General features: G+C 39.0%; 1 protein-coding gene across 13 annotated transcripts in view; it reads left to right on the top strand.

Moving 5' to 3' along the window:
* SOX5 (SRY-box transcription factor 5) overlaps positions 1-20833 on the top strand; it is a 641693-nt gene that overhangs the window by 550575 nt on the left and 70285 nt on the right. For all 13 annotated transcript variants that reach the window (XM_050715320.1, XM_050715327.1, XM_050715319.1 and 10 more), the window contains one exon: positions 3164-3249. In XM_050715320.1, the coding sequence (XP_050571277.1) occupies positions 3164-3249 (86 nt within the window). The remainder of the gene's footprint in view (positions 1-3163; positions 3250-20833) is intronic.

The following is a 20833-nucleotide window of genomic DNA, read 5'->3' as shown; positions in this document are numbered from 1 at the left end:
CACCAGGCTGTTGCATGACCTCGGATGAGGCACAGCATATTCCTCTCTTCTGTGCTTTGTCTCCTGTGGACGGTGTGCTCCTCCAGACAGAGGTGATCTTTTGTTAGATGTTTGTAGCGGGCACTAACCCCAACGGTGCCTCTGCTCGTCATTGTGCATTCTTCCAACTCCATCGCTGCTGCTGCTGTGTCTGTACTGTGGGAGCAGTGACAGGGATGTACTGTGCATAAATAGCACTTGTGAAAGATTTGGAGCACAGGCAGGGTGTTTTTTCTTCATAAGAACAAATGCTAAACCCCTAAGTTAAGCATGAGATAGCAGAGGATGTTCCCAAAGCGTAACGATGCAAAGATTCATGACGGACTACAGAAGCCTTTCAGATTTGATTTATATTTTTGTTCATTAAAAACATTTTGGAGTGCCAGAAATATGCAAAACCCATTGAAGAGTGAACTAACAAACAACTTACCTAGTAGACAGGAGAGCCTAGTTCTGCACAGTTAAAATCAGTTTTTAGGATGAATTTAAGATTTTTCCCTAGAATTACACCTCTGAAAAACTACATTAGCATGTATTGGTGTTGTAGGCTCCTGGACTTGCTTTCTAGACTTGTCCCTTAGGAGTCAATTGCTAAGGATGCCTAGGGAGGCATTCCCGTAAGCCACCAAATTCAGTGGTTGTGACTGTATGTGCATGACCATGGGGACTTCAATATATCTTATCTCATGAGTGCCCACCAGATATAGCTACGAAATGAATCACAAAAAATAGGAATTAGTGCAACAGATAGGGTATGAGAATCTGCCTGGCTGTTTAGGGAGCTGAAAATAGTGAGATTGATTAATTGTGCATGAAGTTGTGGGAGACTGGGCTGGGGCTTATACATGTGTATAGAGAAATGGGGAACATGGGACTACACATGGAGTAGTTAATCTTTTAATTTGTATGTTTTAATATATATTAACTTGTAACTGTAAATTTAATGTAAAGTAACATTCTAGTGAGCATCGTTTCCTGTGTTATTCTCTTTGCATTTGAGAAAGTAATTGTCTCATGTTCTTTTATGGCTGGTACTTGTACAAAACATCCTCTTCTAGAGAGGAGTCTTTTAGAATGATACTGGGCTTAGCCTTTGAGCTACTAGTGGTGTGGAAGCAGCTGAACATCATTCACGTTAAATCTTTGACCCCGTCTCTTTCTTCTCCACATCTTCGTATATTTAAGGCCCCTTGCTTGGGTCACAGGATAACTCCTGAGAAAATTTCAAGTCAGAGAAATTTTTCATGCGATCTGTGATATGAAATGGAAAGTATACACCTCAGTTAAAGCAAAAGGAAAGCAGAAAATATTAAGCAATGGCATCCTCTGGGAAAACAAACAAACAACCACAACAACAACAACAAACACAAATCGGGGAATCTGCTGCCCATTGATAATAAATACATAAAATAATGAAATGATAAATAAATAAGTAGAGAGCTGTGGCCTGGTGCTGGTGCAGGGACTTTTGTGAATGAGGATGCTTGGGTCAAACTTTGGATTCCCATTGCTTGACTAGGTAGCATTGGAAGACTGTGAGGCTTCAGTCAGCAAAGCATTATTTAAGATGTTCTCACATATAAGTAGACATGCTCTTTGAGGTTAAATATCTGTTAAAATGCTTTCCCAGCCTAGTTTTTTTCTGGCCCACCATCTCTAGAAGTCAAAGTATTTAATTTGTAACAGGAGATCAAAATCAGTGAATGAAAAGACCTCTGTAAAGAACATAGCCTTATAAAAGGGAAAAAATAAACAATAGCAGTTTTCCTGAACTAGTATACACCAATATGGCTTATTTCTAACATTTTAAAAACACGAGATGTATTTCTTTGCCTTTGTTTTCTGTGTCCTGTGACTTAGGTTTGATACCATTATAAACTTTAATTCAGTAATAGCTAATGATTGCACAGAACAGCTTGCATTGCCTTCTTAATTTGTCTTTTTCCCCAGTTCACTTTTAAAAAGTACAATAAAGGAGGAAGGGTTTTAATCTCTCTCTCTAATAAAATGTACTGAAACATTTAGCTAGATTTTCTTGATAAAACATCTTCACTTTTCTGTAGTCTCTTTTGAAGTGACTTTTTTAATGCTACAGAAATCATGCATGCTACCAGAACATAGGGACAAACAGAAATCAAGGATCTGGTGATCCTTGTTTGAGTGGAAAGTACTTAAACATTCTATCATTTGGAGAAGCAATATAATGCACGTAGCATTTTGTGTGTGTGTGTTTTACTTTTTTAACAGTTTTATTAACAGATTTGTTGGGGAGTTAGCATGAAGTTTATTTTAACAAATGGGATAAATAAGGAGTGAACGCTTCATAACATTAAAACATGCCTGTCTCCATCTTAATTTTTGCCACCTCAGGTGATATTCCTTTATAAATGCCTGCAACTTTTTCTTAAGCCTTTACTAGCTCCCTTTATCTTGCTCTGTACAGCAAAACCCTTACTAAAGCTGAAACAGTTTTCACTCAAAAGCAAAACTGAATCACAAGTCATGAGGTGGAGTTGGTGTGGGGATATCACAGGCTTGTCTCTGATGTACTCCACATGCTTTTTCCTGTTACAGGCTCAAACCCTGAAAGTGCAAAGCAAGGCTTTTTTCTCACCCAAAGAAAACCCAGTAGTGAGGGGAGTGCCACTCCTGATCTGTCTGAGGCTCGGTTTACTAACAGTGACCAGAGTTTGGTTAACTCCATGTTGCGGACAAGCTTGTAAATTTGTCCCCTTCTAATGCTGTGATCTTATCAAGGTTGTACTGTTTTCCTTTTCTTGTCCTCCACCCCCATCTTCTTTCTTTCTTCCCTCTTTTTTTTCCTTTTTTTTTTTTTTTTTGAAGTGCAGCCTTCTGATCAATGTGCACTTTTTTTTCCATTTCCCTAAATACATCATGAAAAAGGATGAGGTTTCCGCCTTAATTGCTTGTGCCTTTTATTCACATTCCTCTCTCAGCCAGAATTGTGAAAAGAGTGTTAGTAAAAGGCTGCACAATAGAGCTTTTCATTAGGCCTCAACAAGGCACACAAAAGAAGGCTTTTGGAAGGAGTGAATGCAGGACTTTAATTTGCAGGTGGAGAGCAGATAAAAGGTGCTGACGCCTCTATTATTCTCTTACTTAGGTGACCCCTACCCCGTTCAGCTGATCCCGACTACCATGGCAGCTGCTGCTGCAGCAACGCCGGGCTTAGGCCCGCTCCAACTGCAGGTAAGTCCGGCAGCAGGCGGCAGAGCTGCAGGTTCCCCACATGCGGTAAGCTGTTCTTCGCTTCCCTCGGCGCACAGTGGCGTGAGCGGGTTTGTTGGTCTGCACTCTCCACACAAAACTGGCATCTGAAGCGAAATAATTGTCAGTCTGTGTTCATTTTCCTCGTACCTTTAGGGAACTTTTTGTTACGTTTCTGTATTTGTATCGCCAATCTAACCACGGGTAGGTTGGCACGTCAGATTTCAGCAAGCCGGTGTGTTAGTTGGCCCCTTCCATCAGACTTTCTAAGGCAGGCTGTGCAGGCCGCTGGGTTGTAGACTCACACTGTACCACAGAAAAGCTCTGTCCTGACAAGCACTTATAAACTGCTTAAAAGTCGTTTAACGTGATTATGGCCTTTTAGGCTGTAAGCCTGTAAGTGCAACAACTGGCCCCTCCTGACGTGTTTCATGGGACGCAGCACATATTAGGCACTGCTGTAGCGCAGATAACTAGTGATTATACTAGTTTAACATAGGCAATTATAAAACAGGTGGAAGGGCACGAAAGAATCTTTTTTTAAGCTATGTTAAAGAGTATGCCTGCTGGCTGGATGTATGGGATTCAAAAAGTCAGTATCATTCTAAGTTTTGGAGATTTTAGGGTGCTGTCCATGGGTCTTAATGATAGTGGTGCAGATGTTCCTCAGCTGTTCCTGATCAGCCCCCCAACCCTCATCAAATTGTTGGAATTAAGAAAATTTGATGTCCATGTCCACACATTTACTTTGCTGGTAGGATAAACCTAGGTAAAATTTAGGATTAAAATTAAATGAAGTTCCAAATCATCTCTAGTTCTGCACAATCCTGATTGACGCTCTTTTGTAAGAAAAGAAAACAAAAAAAACCACATGCTCTCCATTGCTAATTTGTTTCCCTGCTCATGATTATTTGCCAAGTCACATGCAACAGAGAGCTTTATACCTGCTAGGAAATGCTCAGCATTTATAAACAGTGCGTGTAAAATGCATTCTCAAACTCAGTTTGGCCAGCATCAGTATGAAGTAGACTCTGTAGAACATTAGATATTTCAGTTGTTTGGCCAGCACATGAGAGCATGGGACATAATGCTGGGGAAGATTTTTTTTTTTCATTTTTACACAGCCAGCGGAAGTTAGCTGAGTTTCACAGAAATAGCTGCCAGTGTGTAAGCTGACACATTCCATGCACCACAGAGGTTAATACATTCATTCCTATTGTGCCTTTGTATGAAAAGCTACACTGTCTGTGTGTTAGTTTCTGATTCTGTGAGTTACAAATACCGTAGGCGGCTTAAGAATCATGGGAGCCATAAAAGTCATCCCTCTGAAATGAATTTTGAGGAGTAATGTCGGTATTGAAAAAGTACTTACAATAGCCAAACATACATGAACACACATATGGAAGGAAGAGGGGGAAAAATGAAAAACAAAAAAGGAGCCAGCTAGGAACGAGAAAAAAAATAAGAATTAGACTTAAACCTCTTTTTTTTATGCAGTCATTCAAGCTAGTCCTAAAATAATGCATCAGTGCTCCGGTAAGTTAGGAGGGTGGTTTACTTTCATTTCAGGACCAGCTTTGCGCTATATCCCTGCATGTGGTGGGCTGAAGTATTCTGATTAAAATGGGATTTATCACAATGACAATTTCCTTATAAGAAGGTGGGCTTTGTGCAAATGTGACTGACTTTATAAATATCTTAAGATGAGTTTAGGTTGTGAAGAATTTGAAAACCTTAGAGTCTTTGTGTTTCTGTGTAAAGGAGAATGCTGAAAGGAAAGTATTGACCAAATTCACCTATGTTGTTTTGCTACATGTTATTTAGTCTGGGAGAGTTTGGCAGCCAGTCAGTGGGAGAGGTTCAAACTGCTACCTCTGTAGACTCCTTCAAATCTTTCACATTTGATCTTTAAGAGTATGTATTGGTAGGAAAAAAAGATAAAATCCAGTTTTATTTCTTCACATCTAACAGTGGTTTTAGCTATCCCTGTAACCTAATAGAAATTGGACATGCCTCTAATTGTTTGGTGCCATTTGGAAGAGTTAGGCTAGATGCTTATAGAAAGATTTTTCAATAAAGCATTCGAAATGGACTCTCACCCATGCTAACGTGACTGGAGCTGAATCTGAGGGGAAATCACATGAAGATTATTTTGACCTTATTTGGGAAGACTTGGTGATGCAGAGTGTAGCTGCTGGCCTAAAAGCATTGTGCTTTCTGAACTCTGTTCAAATTCAGTTTAGCTCTTTGGTGCTTGTTTCTTCAGGATGCTTGTCGTTATTAACTGTCCAAAGCCACCTGTAAATGGTATGAGTGAACGGGCAGCCATTATAGTGTCTTTCAAGGAGGAACTCTTCTTCAGAAGTTCACATACATTATATATAACCATACTGTTCTCTACAAACCCTCTGTCCTCTGGTCATCAGACAGTAGAAGGTCAGAAAAGTACAATGTTCCATCTATTCTCCTTTTTCTATCCTCCCTATCACTCATCTTTCAGGCTTCGTATACTAAAAGCAGTAGTATTCAGGGGAGATCAAACAACTCGACACAATGCACATTTTGTTGCTCCCAGCAAAATTTGGTACACAGCAGTATCTCAGTGAAGACAAAGCCAAGGAATTTTTCTTGTTTGTTTGTCTAGTGATAGTAAACATGCCTTTGTTATTTCATTAGAGAATTTTAAATCAGGGCATGACTTTAGTAGTATACTGTGAGATCAACAGGAAGTACTTTTCTATCCCTGGATGTCAAAATTGAATTTTCTTTTTATAAATGAAATGCAGAGTGTATTTATAGAAGAACAGCTAACATCTGATTGTTTTCCTGTGGCAAAGATACCCTTTGTTAGTGAAATGTAATCTCTCATTTTGAAATGCCCTGTTGATTCCCACTGACAGGTTCGTAGTCTGAAGCCCTCCATTTCTCTTCTCGCCTTTAAGTTCCCACTGGGGTATACTGATTTTGTCATCTGATATGTGCCACAATTAGCCGTACACGATTGCCTTTATTTCCAGTATCCACAGAGAGACTAATGACGCAGTAAGAATGGAAGCTAAACCTTACGTTGTTAGATGTTGGGAAAGGGACAGATGTTTGGAGCCATGTTGGAGAAGCTGGAATTAATGTGATGCATGCTTGAACCTGTTCTGTGATAAAGAGCTGTCTATCAACCCTGCGTATTCACTCATACCTACATATAATGACAAAATGTTGTTTGAAAAAAAAGAGCTTTTAGCTTTCCTCTGTCAATGATAATATTCAGTCCCAAACTGTGAGAAGTATCATTTTAAAATATACTTCCATTGCAGTGAAATCCTTCTTGGTTTGCAGGTGAGTTTCTTATGTTGATTTTTGACCTGTAAATTTTGTATGGTCTTGTTCTTAAAGAGCAATGCGATGTGGTGATTTTGTGCCAGATGAATGAGAACAAAACTGAACATAGTCTTGCCACTGTGTTTTACTAAATAAGGCTAATGAATTTAAAGTTCTGTTGTATGCCTTATCTGAACATGATATTTTTCTATATGGCTCAGCAGATGAGAGAATTAAATTCCTCTATCTTGATCATCAACATTCATAGCTATATGCATAGATACCATGTGACGGGTTTTACACAACGTAAATACTAAGTTGGTACTGAAGTGATTATTCTAATACTAGTTATCTCAGCATAGCTAGTATGAAACAGACATTTCCGGAAGTCGGAGGAAATTCAGTAAAAAATTATATCTCTTTTTTTTTTTTTTTTTTTCTAAGAAAAAACAACCCCTGAGAGCTTTCTGAGTATTTCAAAATATGGGACATAATAGCCTGATCTAAAAATTGAGAGGGATATGCACCATTGGGAGTGCAAATGGTTTGGACTTCCCAGATTTTTTGTTTGATAACCAGGCAGTAACAATGACTGATTAACTGGCAGTAATACAGATGTTGTATATACCCATAACTGTACTGAAAGATAAAGCTGGATATATAATGACAGCTGCCAGCGTACTGTTACTATATGGACATTTTGTGTCCATTCAAAACAATACAGTAAATTGATCTAAAACTGACTTCCTTCAAACATCTGCTCTTGGAAAAAACACCCCAAAACGTTCTGAGTGCCCACATACAAACTTTCTTCCCTCTTCATCTTAGCATGAAATAAAGAGAACATCATGGTTATTGGTGGTTGTGTTCAACATTATGACCAAAGCTGTCTTTGTTAAAGGTGGCCTACTGGCGAGATGGGGAGGGACTCGTTATCAGGGAATATAGTGATAGTACAAGGGGTAGCAGTTTTAAACTGAAAAAGGGTAGGTTTAGATAAAAGGAAGAAATTCTTCACTATGAGGGTGGTGAGGCATCAGAATAGGCTAACCAGAGAAGCTGTGAGTGCCCCATCCCCGGAAGTGTTTAGGGCCAGGCTGGATGGGGCTTTGAGCAACCTGCTCTGGTGGGAGGTATCCCTGCCCATGGAAGGGGGATTGCAACGAAATGGTCTTTAAGGTCCCTTCCAACCCAAACCATTCTATGATTCTATGGTTAAATAGAACTTTGTGTCAGCTTACAAGTGTGAAGGTATTTTAGCTGGGTCTCAATTCTGAAGACCAGCCGTTTGAAGAATCCTGGTTGGTTCTCTTTAGCTATTTATATGAAGATGATGAGCAGGTTTAGAACTCAAACCTATCTGAAACAATAATTCTGCCAAATTTTTTACACTGCACTTTCTTTGCTAAGTACTTTGGTAATGTTTTTTCTTCTACTACAAACCTGTTCTTTTCAGTGGTGTGGGAAGATGCATACGAAGGACTGAACTTCAATGGAATTTAGCATATATAGTGTGGACCACATTTTAAGAAGAATTTGGGTCACATTTAGGCATTGACATACCTGGCTAGATTTTCAGAAAAGTTAAACCCATTTGGAGTTTGAGTGCTTCTCAAAATTGTTCATCCTGATGTTATTTAGGTGTCTGACTCTATCTAAATTTTGGTTTGGAAAATCTTGCCTCTAGTTATCTTAAGGTACCACATTAGGTATCACATAATCATCTGTGGTCTCCATGTTTGTTTTGCTTGAGGGAAATGAAAAATGATAGAGCTATTTAACAAGTATACAGTGAGTGATCGAAGACAGACTGTTCCAATAGTCATATGACTTGCATTAAACATGTGTTACCTATGAAAGAAAAATAAAGCATGAAGACTGCCTGCTCAGTCAGATACTGTTTTTTCTTCTGGACTAGCTGCCTTTTGGCTTCTGCACCACTGCTAGGATGAGCTACATCTCTCCACTTGCCAGTTCAGATTACTTCACTAAAGTATCTCCTTCAGTTTTGTTTGAAATATTGCTGATGATAGAACTTCCCCTCTCTTTTTAAGAGATGGCAATATATTTTCATGCATTAATTGACAAGCACATTGCTTTTCTTTTTTTTGTATATCTCTTTCTGATTTCTTACTGTGATCTGTAGAAATAACCAGTTTTGACCAGATGAAGCAGTTGGACTTCCAGTGTTACAACACCTCAAATCTGTGAAACAAGGCCCTGAAAAAAAACCTTATGAATGCGCTAGTGATACATATAAATACTGAAAGCTTGACTCTTCCCTTGTATTGGGAGCCAACTTGCCAGAGTTGCCATGACATACCACAGAATGGTTGAGGTTGGAAGGGGCTCTGAAAATCATCTAGTCCAACGTCCCTGCTCAAGGAGGGACACCTAGAACAGGTTGCCCAGGACCATATGAATCATTTCTGATTGAGAAGAAACGTCTGATGCCCCATTATTGTTGTTACTGAATGCAGCCAAGAGCCACCAATACTTTATCCATTATTCATTTGCTTTTCAATCTACTTTTATGATCTCTTTGGGCTATTACTGTAGTTATTTGCCTTCAGGAAGGTAAACTCTTCCGTAGCATTGCAAGATTATTCCTTCTATTTTCTGGGCAGCATCTAACTTGAAGCACCTTCTAAGTTGGCTTTTCAATAGTGAGAGTCAGTATTCTTTCCGTGTTTGCTTTTCTTCTTTACCTGTTCTCATTAATAGGACTCTGGCTTAATTTGTAGGGAATGAATCATTAGTGCACAATTTAATTACAATATTATAAAACTCAAGCAATCCACTTAAGCATAAAAAAGTAGAATTAGGTTTTCACTGTGAGCACACACATCTGGGGAAAAAAAACAGCAAAATACATAAAAAGCAACATTTCTCATTAGCATAACCAAAAGATGGTAGTTGTCCATCTGCCATTAGTTCAGTGTATTGCAATGCTGTTTCTGATGGCCATCACAAACAATGATAGTAATAGGAGTAATAAAACAACATAATATGTATACATTTTTGTTGGATGCCTTTTTAAATAGTTTTTTTAATTGTTGCAGTCATGCAGATTCTATACTCCCTGCTTCTGCCCACCAATTGTTTCTGACATTGTAAGTGAATGTGTTGGCCACAAGATATTTGCCACCTGTTCTGCAAATGAGTCGCCAAAATGGACATTTAAAAAGAGATTACTGAAGACCAACTTCCAGTTCTTTAGCTAGAGAAATGGAGCTTAGTGCTCTTCATGTAAGTGAAACTGCAGCCATTTAAACTGGATTACAATCTCTGTGTGGTGGGGGAAGTTGTTTTCAAAAATTTGAGCTTTCCATGATGTATTTTTTGTTATTAAGTGTTAGTCGTGATTGTAAAGTATTCATTAAACTGTATAAGCAACATTTGGGGTGAGGAGCTATTGATTGCCTTGACCATTTTCGAGCAATCCCTATGTTTTTAAATAGAAAAAGTTCCTCCCCATTAACTCAAAGGCAAGTCTCACAACACCAGGATGCAACTAGTCCTCACTTCAAGGATACCTGCTGAGAGCTAGAGAGTGCGATAGATTGTATAAAAGCATGAACCACAGAACATATCAGTCCAAATAAATCTTGTTCATGGTGGGTAAATACGCTTTATAGTTGACATCTAAATAGCCCATACTTGCCTTTGATATTAACATATACAATTTTACAGGTAAAGTCAGTATCTCTTATCAAAATAGATTTGAATGAAAAACTTGATCACGTCATTTGATCAGAATCCAACCAGTTTCTGAAAGACAAACATTATGATAATATATATAAAGACTTTGTATTTTATTGAGCACTGTGAGTGTCTGAACATATGCACAGTGAACATTTACAGCCAGTAAATACACATGGTAAAACAATATCATGGCTACTCTGTGGGTTGTCAGATTATAACTCCCTCCCCAGCCCTCCAGGGGAAAGAATTAGCCATGGTAGCATATTCATTTTATCTACATTAACAGTCTTTTCTGCATAACTTTCAGATTCCATCCATATCTATGAAAAATGAAAGACTGAAAAAAGACCGGCCTATCTTCCTTTCGGTTGTAACTCAGGCCTGCTGTTTGCTAGCAGACCTCTGTCTGCATGAGTGAGTTTTCTTGTAGGTTAAATAGACTGAATTCCCTCTTCCCCCTCCCTCCGACCCTGAGCCTGCAGGGCAGACAGACAGAAGCACACATATGATTAATACAGCACAGCTGCAGTAGTGACTCATTTGCATATGTATTAATAGAGGCAAAAACAACAATTCAATTACATACAGAGACATTCTGCATATTAAAGAACATATGCAAATAGGCCTGGAAAAAGTGCAGCCAGTATTTTCTCTGACTTTCCTAAGCCCATATGGGCTAGCATGAGAGCCTAGCAGTTTACAAGAAATCCCCTTTAGGAAGAACCTGTTACAAGATGCTTATACAGCTATTACTACCCCCCCCCCCCCCCCCCCCCCCCAGGTTCCCAGAAGGAGTTTGACATTTGGACAATGGAACTAGCACAAGCAATGTTTTTTCCATGTTATTTTGTATTTACCAGCCTTCAGCTTCATATTGTTGTCTCTTTCCATATAATCCCCAGCATGCAGAAGCCCATTCCTTTGTGTCATCTTCCATACGCACACATTTATTCTGTTTTTTTCTCCTCATCTCTTGGGTTGTTTCCATTTTGTTTTGTCCTTTGTTTCAAGCTTTCTCTTACCTTCTTGACTTATACGAATTAGAAAAAAATGGTACATTTCTGTACCTTTTTCTTGTAGTGACCTTAAATGTCTCATACTAGTATGTTTTCTATGGTTTTCTGCTAGGGGGCCTTTAAATACTTTTAATGGGACTGAAAGGTGACTCAGAAAAGTTAACCTGTTGTAAATAGGCTTTTTTGTCATGATACTTGGTCCTTGACTCTGCTAAGAAGGTTGTGGAGGTCTCAAACCAAAAAGGTTGAAAATAAATAGCTCATACCACGGGTGATGTGATTACCATCTTCAGGTCTGGTACAGAGTCTGATTCTAGTAGTGGAAGCAGATGTTCTCTAAATCTGGTAGTTTAATAGGGAGTAGTTTTAAGCATCTTCAGGTTGAAAGTATTTCAGCATTGGAACTTAGACTGTAAGAAGGCTTATGTAGGTTATAAATAGTTTCATTAACTTGAAGTTATTCCTAATGTTTGTGTTGTAACTAAAACACTGAGTGTACCTATGGCATGTATTAGGTGTACACACTCAGTATATTTCCTCACACAGGCCATTCACATTACTGATACGTAACAAAATATTAGGCCATGATACCTACCCAGTGCATTAATTTCGGAAAAGAGTGATATTTGACATCATCCTCTACAGACTGATAGAGCTCTGTTTCAACTTGGAAAGAAATAACAAGCCACTAAAAACTTTCAGAAGCCTGGTAATGCCATTAAGATGCCCAACTGTAATGTTTGGGTGGCAATACCTGTGTTTTAAGCAGTCTAAATTACTGGCCGTTTGTTTGAAATGTCTCTGTGGTGTGAGCAGGGAAAAATAGGTCATGCAAGAAAGCGTGCGTAACTGTCTGGCAAGCATACTTGCGAGGTCAGGTCATCCTTAATTTCTTTTCTCTTGTAAAAATGTTACACTTCTTTCTTTTTGGGGTTAGCCTGACAGACGGAAGCAGATTACTCCTTGATTATTTATAAGGCATTAATTTTAGATGAATATTGCTGATGTAACTGACATCATAAGTAGTTTTAGCAGCCTGCAGAAAAGTCTGTCTACAGATTGGAATATGACAGACTTCACTTACACAGCGTCCTGTCTAGGACAAAGTCTGAAGTATTTGCAAGAAGAGAAAGCTTGAGGGATAAAGGAATATCTATCAGCTAAAACTTCACTTATTTTTCTGTGTGATACAGTTGGGGCTTTGGTAGGTTGGAGTGATGCTGTCAGTGGTGTGAGTTCAGCCAGCTGCATGACAAAACCTGTATCAAAATAGCAGCAATGGCAACACCTGTCTGCCAGACTCTAAAAGGGGGGTAAAAAAAAATCTGAGAAATGTCTTACAAAGTATGTTCTGTTGAGAAAGAGGAAGACAGACACTTTAGTACATATACCTTGGGACAATCTAAACAATGCATCTGTACAATGGCAGCAGAGTAAACTTGTGAAGTGTTTGTGTTTTACTGAGCATGGTGTTTAATGCCTTTATTTTTTTTTTTTAATTAGTTCTCCCTGGAAAGGTCTGGATTAAAAATTTGGTAACAAAACCAAAAAAACATTTTTTATTTTTTTTTTTTTACTTTGTGCCCTTTGCACATTCCAGACACTGTGTTTTGAAATAGTTGGCTTACGCTACTGTTTTCCCTATTATGTTGTTTGCTCTTCAGAGGGATGTTGCTGAAAAGAAGATTATATAATCATGCAAATAAGATTGTATAATCCTGAGCAAACTGTCTGTGCGGGGGGAGAAACGTGAAACCACACTGAGTGAGGTTTGGCTGGCTCTGAAACCATAAACTGGGGGTTTATAGGCCTCCTATAAAACATGAAAGCTGCACTTAGACTAGTGAATTTTTTCTGGATATTTTTGGAATTCATTGTCTTCATGCTGAGCTTTGCCAATAGTGTGTGCATTTACAATGCCTCAGCAGAACCTTGTGACAGATGAACACACAGGAAAACCACAGATCACTCACGTGCACACTCTTCAAAGCTTGCAGAATAATGCTACAAATAACAACAGTGAGAAAAGCTGACTTATAGAAAACTAACTTCTTGCTAAAACTCAGTTATTCCTATAGGTCCACAAATCAGCTTGCTATGTTTTATGCATCCCAAAAGTTAACACAGAGAGAAGTTCTTTCTTGAAATCTTACTAGCTCAGTTGTACTTAGGTCATATGACATGGTGTGTTGTTAGATGCAGGTTGGTATAATATATGAACTTGTAAGAATTTGGATTTATTTCCTCTTTTTTACTACAGTCATGTTTTTTTCTCTGACGTTTTAGATCATTTCAAATTGACAAGGCAGAATGGGATAGAAACATACAAACAGCATAGTAAATGTATAGACAGGGAGGGTATCTCTGGCCAGCGATATACATTGCAAACAAGAACAACAGTGCAATCTATTAAAAGCTCTTGGGCTCTTATTCTCATCCTGTTTTTCTTGCATCTGATTCCTTTCCATGGGTAACAGTTACCAGTGAGGATATTTAAACATCTTTTATGGATGGAGGTTAATATTAGGCACAGTTTGAAATTGTGAAAAATCTGTAGTTACTGTAGACCATAAATCTATGCTATAGACAACAAACCTCTGAGGTCAGGATTCTTGTTCTGTTTGTTTTCTTTCCGAAGTCAGCAATTGAACTTACCTCAGTAGAAGATACTACAGTATCTGGAGATGAAACTTTCAGAGTGTTGAACTTATTCTGGTGTGTCTGGACAATATAAAATCTGTTCCTGAGGTCAGGTCAAAGTGCAGTTATTTCCCCAATACCCTAGAATCAGTTTCCTCAAATGCCTTTCCTCCTTTCAGAGTGCTTAGTGTTTTCCACTCCAGTGGATTTTGTAAGATCAATCTGAACACAAAAATGTGGAGGCAATAGTACCTGTAGATCCTACTGGTCCTCAAGGCAAGTTTTTATGTTTGTAACCCACATGAGCTCTACTGGCCTCTTGAATTAAGAGTGTAATTGCTAGACTAGCCTCTACGTATCCTTTCCACCTTGCAGAACTGATTTATTTATTTGCTGTTTTTACCAATGGTCTATTTCACTTCCTTTCTGCTCATTGATAGCTAAGGAGAAAAGTGTTGCAAGCTCCTGGATTTGCATTCCTTAACTCCTTAGCTATTGAGGCCAGTCACATCACAAATAATTTACCCGACCAGAAACATACAGCAAATTTGCTAAGTCATCCCAGAGGCTTACAAACTCCAGAATTACAGGGAGCAGGGCTGTCAGCACAAGCTACCACTCGAGTTGTCTTTGCCTATTGGACTAATAAATAAATTGGACTAATATATAAATTAAACACAAAACAAAATAAAGAAGCATGTGTACAGGAAAGAAAAACACTTCAAAAAGTCACTGTGTGTTTTTAAGCTGGGAGAAGCCTTGGAATCACTATCCTAGGATTATCAGCACAACAGGAGAAAACCTGGGGACTGTTGTGTCATGGCTTTTTTCACCTCCTTCGTATAGGTACAGGATCTGTTTCTCCCGAACAGGCCCAGGATTGCCAGTTTGTGTGCAGAGAGTGAGGTAAATTCCTTGGAGATGTGGGGTGCCACAAGGGGTGGTTCCCATCCTCCTGCTTGATGCACTCAGGGGTCTGAAAAGCTGAGTCTGTCTGCATCCCCATGGGTGCTGTGCTGGGGAAGGCAGCCTGACCCTCAGGACATCTGCATGGCAAGGCCAGCATCACCCCTGCCCTTCTGAAGGTGAAATGTCCATTCCTTAACTTACACTTCTGTCCACTATGGAGTGTGAAAATAGCGTTTGGCAGCAAAGCATTTTCTTCTTCTTCTCCTAATTTTTCTTTTCCCTTTGTGGCTTGAAACACTCTTTACAAATTATAACAGTGTGTTCTCCGTTAATGCACCAAAACATTACAGCTTGTGATAGTGTTATTAAAGTGTTTTGGGCCATTACCGTAAAATACAGCAGCATATTTATTTCATTAAGGGAACCAAATGGATCTAGCTGAATTTGGCAAAAGAACATGGCTGAAGTCCTATTTCGTCTCTGATGTTGATTTTACAGTTAAACTCTGAACTTCTGAAAATTAGAAAATTCAAGAAAGAAACACTAATAGATGTTTCATTTTGTAGTAGGTTAAATTGCTTAAATATCTCTTACTTTCCCCACAGTAGTTCTGCATTACTATCTGATCAATATTCCAATATTTACTTTGCAAACTCGGGGCTTATTGATGTTTAGGGCAAGCAGTATGCCATATCACAGAATGGTTGAGGTTGGAAGGGACCTCTGTAGGTCACTTGGTTCAGCCCCACTACTCAAGTAGGGCCACCTAGAGAAGGTTGCTCAGGACCATGTCCAGGTGGTTTTTGAAAATCTCCTCTCTGGGGAGAGGAGCCTCTCTGGGCAGCCTGTGTCAGGCTCAGCTGCCCGCACAGTATGGAAGTGCTTCCTGATGTTTAGATGGAACATCCTGTGTTCCGGTTCATGCCCATTGCTTCTGGTCCCAGCACTGGTCATGTCATGCACATAAAACTTATTTCAACTTGCTGTCTTGCAGTGTCACTAATAGCTGCCTTGGAATATAGTTCCTATTAGGCTAATCAACTCTATTCTCATTATTATGGCAGCCTTGTTTCTTGCTATACACTAGTCTGATATACTGGTGGCAAAAGTAATTCGGACAGATTATATTAATGTCTATGTGGGAAAGATATTTAAAGAGGCCTGAAGGGATTTGGGAGCCCAACAATAATTAATTTCTTATGGTGGCTTTGAAAATAAGATATGCAACATTCACACTTAATCCTTCCTCCTTTCCACAGCTGTTCTATTTTTCCTGTGATTAGCTTTGTGGAAAGGAAACAGTCATTACAATTATATCAGAATATTTCATCGAGAGGTGGCATTCATTTTGTAACTCAGTTTTCAGTAGCTGCAGTGAAAGATGCAAGTACGCAGCACTTCCCATCTCTAGTCCATGCTGGCCAAGCTCGCATTTGCATGGTAGCTTGTGTTTGAGTACACGGTGCTTGCATCCACTTTCAGTGGGGAAAAAGAGAGAACTGGTATAATTTCCTAGCATTTTGTGTTGTGTGCTAGGTTGTCATATCCTATCCCGTATACTCTTGCGTTAGATTTTTGCTATTGCACAGGTATGTGACTCTAATCAAATTGAATGTTCCCCTAAAAGCAATGCTGGTTACCCTGACTTGTATCATACTGTGTGGGCATGGGTGGATGAACTTGTATATATGACCTGAGGTCAGACAGGAAAAGTTAGAGAGAATCAAAAATGAGCTAGGGCACCTGCCTACTTAAAACTCTTTTAAGTGTTATGGTTAAATTTATGCATATTCTTAAGTCTGATTTTTTTTTGTATCAGTTCACTTTCACTTAATTTCATTTCACTTCAGATTAATTGCTGCTCTGAATCAGGTCCTTAATGGATGTAGGATAGGTAGGTGGTTGCACATCAAATGTTCCTTTCATATCACACTGGGTGGCATTACAGGTTTGATTTCACTAAAAGGTATTGTTGCTCATAATCAAGCATGGAAAGGAATGAATACTAAAAAAAAAAAATTGAGGAAATGTTATATTTTAAAAAAAGAGCTGATATGTCACTTTGCTCATCGCCTATGAACTGAATAGACTTCTAACCCTTAAAATACTTTCTCCCCCCTTTCCTTTTTATTGCCTGGAATCTTAAGAGCTTTATCATTTGCAGTCATAAAATGAAAATATACACCAAACCCTCAAAGGGCAAGTATGAAATTAAATTATATTTGGGCAGCTGTAACCTTTTAAAACGATCAGATTCCAGTTAATGTATTTCTTCCTGTTCCGAGTGCTGCCATGGTGTTTGATGGTGGGAAGCAGTCCAAAGGGCATTGGGAGATAATAAATTCACTGAAAATTTCACCCTGAGGCGAGCCTTGATACACCAAGGCTTCCATTTAGCGGGACTGACCTAAAAATCTTGTCACATCCAAAGGTCACTTAGGTTGGGGTTGGTGTGTCCCATCTATCTTTCCCTGGTGCAAAGAATGACAGCTGAGCTCATAAACAGTCATCAGAATGTGGAAGACAAGCAGGGGGAGAGTGAGGAGAGGGAGGAAGGATAATACAGCTGACAACTTCTTAGATTTCCTCTAGGCCAATGAGAATTGATACCATCTTTGGGGTTGCTTGCATCTGCTACTGCAGAAATGGCAATTCAGTTTAAGGAGGTTACAGTTAACTGTGGAAGCCTGAAACAAGTGATTCCTCTCATCTCTGCAAATGCCTTGTAATTCTGCAAACACACCTTACACCACCACTAAAGTAAACATTTTGTACTTGTTCTCAGTCTTGTTGGTCAAAACAATTTACAGTTTATACAATGCTTTAATTTCAAGGAGGGTCAAAAGTCGGAAACACTTCTAGTGTTTCTAGTTATGACCCTTATAGGTATCATCTATAAGAACAATTATTTTAAGGGAAACAATTTGGACAATGGGGCTACTTATGAACAATACTGGAAGGCAAGATACTTTCAATCTTATGAAAAATCTGTGGCATATGTACTTTAGGATGTCACTTATCCTAAGCTCATTAAAATCAGTATGATCTTTCTACACCATAAATTAAAGAAAGGTCATTTGAGGGTGATTGTTGGTTATCTTCCAGCCATAGTTCTTACTTCTGCAATGGGAAGTAGAAGTAGATCCTTCCTATGTTTGCAGTAAATTAAATATCAGAGACAGGGCTCAGAGTGGAATAACAGAAGTAACTTTGAAGGACAAAGGTACATCTTATCATAATTGGTCTTCCTTAATTGGGGATGTCCCATGCAGAACATGTTCATTGTATCATAATAGCATGAATCTCCTCAAAACAAGAGGAGGAGGATGAGAGAGAGTGTGTGCTGGTCATCACTGGCATTTAGGTGGCAAGGATTCCCTCTTGTACCTTCCCTCTTGGTTGGAAAAATGTATTATGGTGGTCAGTTTCCTCCTGAAACATAGTAACACCACACATGGTGTAACAGTGGGTCAGATTCTTTTTGGAATATGAAATTGAAGATGAAATTAAAAAAGAAATCACTATATAAAAGCAATGTAACCTTGGACAAAAGAGGGAAGAAAAAAATCACAATGAATCACCTGTGTTCCAAAACTTGCAAGATATTCGGTAAGTTAGGTCTCTAACTCCTGCTGGGAATTTGCTGAAGTTGCCCTTTGAACTTCAGATCAGATCTTTTTGAAGAAGATTGTAAATTGTATGTTCCTTTGCTTGTTAAAACTGAAATGGAGTATAGCACATTCACACATTCTTACAAACATACTATATATGAGGCAAACACAACAAAGAAGGGCAAGATTGGCCAGATGTCAGTGTTTGTCATCATTTTTCTTGGGTTCACACTCTACTTTATGTTGACATATATGTTCTCTACACAAATCTGAAGTTGCAGTCTGGAGGCAACTTTGGGGGATTTAGTTATGTCGTCTTCTACATGTTTTGTGCTGAAAATGTGTCTGTATGGCTTGCCACTTGTACAGCTTTGAGGAAGGCAAAGTCCCCTTCCATCTTACTTATGTAGCAAGTAAAAAGGAAATGTGTATTTTTCATGAACTTCATTTCACTTTAAAGAATTCATCTGCTAACACAAAATTAAAAAGTGGCCCAGACATGCCGAGCACAGAGTAGTTGGTTTTTTCCTGGTTTGTACTCAGGGAGTTAGTATGAGATTCATCTTTAGCCATGAACGTATAATTCATCTGGCCTAAGGTTGTGTATTCCATTCATGTTTCTCTAAAGGGAGCTCAAGGTGATTAGCTCAGACCTAGTCAGATGAATACCCCACGTACTCCCACTTAGTGTCTCTTTCCTACTGCAGTTCAATTTCTTTTTTCATTTGCCTAGGCAATTCCAGTTAGTAAGCAAGCAACAGAGGAAAATAAAGTGAGAATATCTCTGTGTTTGCTGGTGGGAAATGGAGCCTCAAGGCCAAATGATTTAATATTTCTGTAGTGGTTAGAATTTGTGAAAGACACTGGGTTGGAGTCAGTGCAGGCAACTTTTCAACCACCAAATACATGTAGCTTCTGCCTGTCAATTGAGTTTTCCATCCTTGGGAAGAGATACCTTGTGGTGCTGGGCAGTGCTTTGCTCCTCTATGTTTTCATAGATAAATTCATTCTGTTTCTTGCCAAATGGCTTTGGACAATCAGCTGTGGTTCTGAAGTACGTTAATGTTGTTAAATACATGATGGAAAGATAGATGGTGAGGGTAAGGATAGTATTTAGTACCTGCAATATTGGGAAGTGCTTTTAAGTTACCTTAGATGCTCTATTAATAAAAGTGAATATGATCACTGTCCCAAAACCTGTGTTATGCCATGATATTAGCTGTAGAAGTTGAGATATATTTTAGAGTTGCTGACTTTGGCAAAAACAAGATGTGTCCCTGCGTAATGGAGGACTGTACTGTTTCTTGCATTATTCATGCTTCCCACGCTGGAGTCACAAACACTGGGTAATGTTAATAATTGTCATGGAAAATTTTAATTGGCAGAAGTGTTTAATGTACTAGCGATAGGTGGGAGGGACAACGAGACTTTCCCTGTTCTGGATTGAAACGTGACACATTGCTAGCGATAAAGGAGAGCACTGAATGGAGTCAGTCATTGTTACATGGAGACAAGTGAGGAGGACTCCCGCTTGATATCCCCAGTCTTTCCCAAAATGGGGATATTTACCAGTTGCCGACTGAAGAAGCAGTGAGTACTGTTCAGCCTCCCACTGTAAAGAACAGCCAGTCTTGGAGCAGCATAAAAAGGGTCAATCAAATAAGTCATATGAGGAGGCAGATGCTGGAACATATTGTAATGGATTGCTGTGCGGTATGTGAAGATGGCTTGTGGAGTACAGAGATGGGGGGGAGAAGCTATCAGTGATGTTTTCTGCTGTGGTCACTGTAAATATCCAAATTCTAGAGGAATATTTCTGAACACAGGAAATCAAAGCACTAACATTCCTGCTGTGTGACTTGCGGGCAGAATGTTGGAAAGGGAAAAGGAATAGAAGTATGAGTCCCTCTGTAGTACTCTGTGTAATATGAGTAAGTCTAGGTATTATCCATACACTGCCAAAGTCAGTGTCAGCCTTGGAACGTGCAAGTATTTTACCTGAAAAAAAAAGAATAAAAATTACAGAGCTTGAGACTATATTAAACACAGAACTGTTAAACAGCTTCAATTTTAGCAGTACCCCTAATTCACACCCACTCAAACACCTCCTCTCTCATTAACCCCATCATCAGACCCAAGTAACTCAAGTGAAATGAGATGGCATTAGGAATGAGGTAATGAACAACGATTTCTGGGTAATGTTATTACTTCATGACAGCAGCTCTTGCTAGTGTGACTACAGTTAAGAGAGTCTTGGTGTTTCCATTGCAAACTCTTTTGTACTCCCACCCCTTCTGCTTTACAGACAACTACTCAGCCAAAAGCAATTTAAAATCTGATTTTACATCAATTTTGGCTGTTGTTTTGAGT

This window comes from Cygnus atratus, chromosome 1, assembly GCF_013377495.2.
Source record: "Cygnus atratus isolate AKBS03 ecotype Queensland, Australia chromosome 1, CAtr_DNAZoo_HiC_assembly, whole genome shotgun sequence".
Classification (NCBI taxonomy): Eukaryota; Metazoa; Chordata; class Aves; order Anseriformes; family Anatidae; genus Cygnus; species Cygnus atratus.
This window is presented reverse-complemented; position numbering and strand designations above follow the sequence as displayed.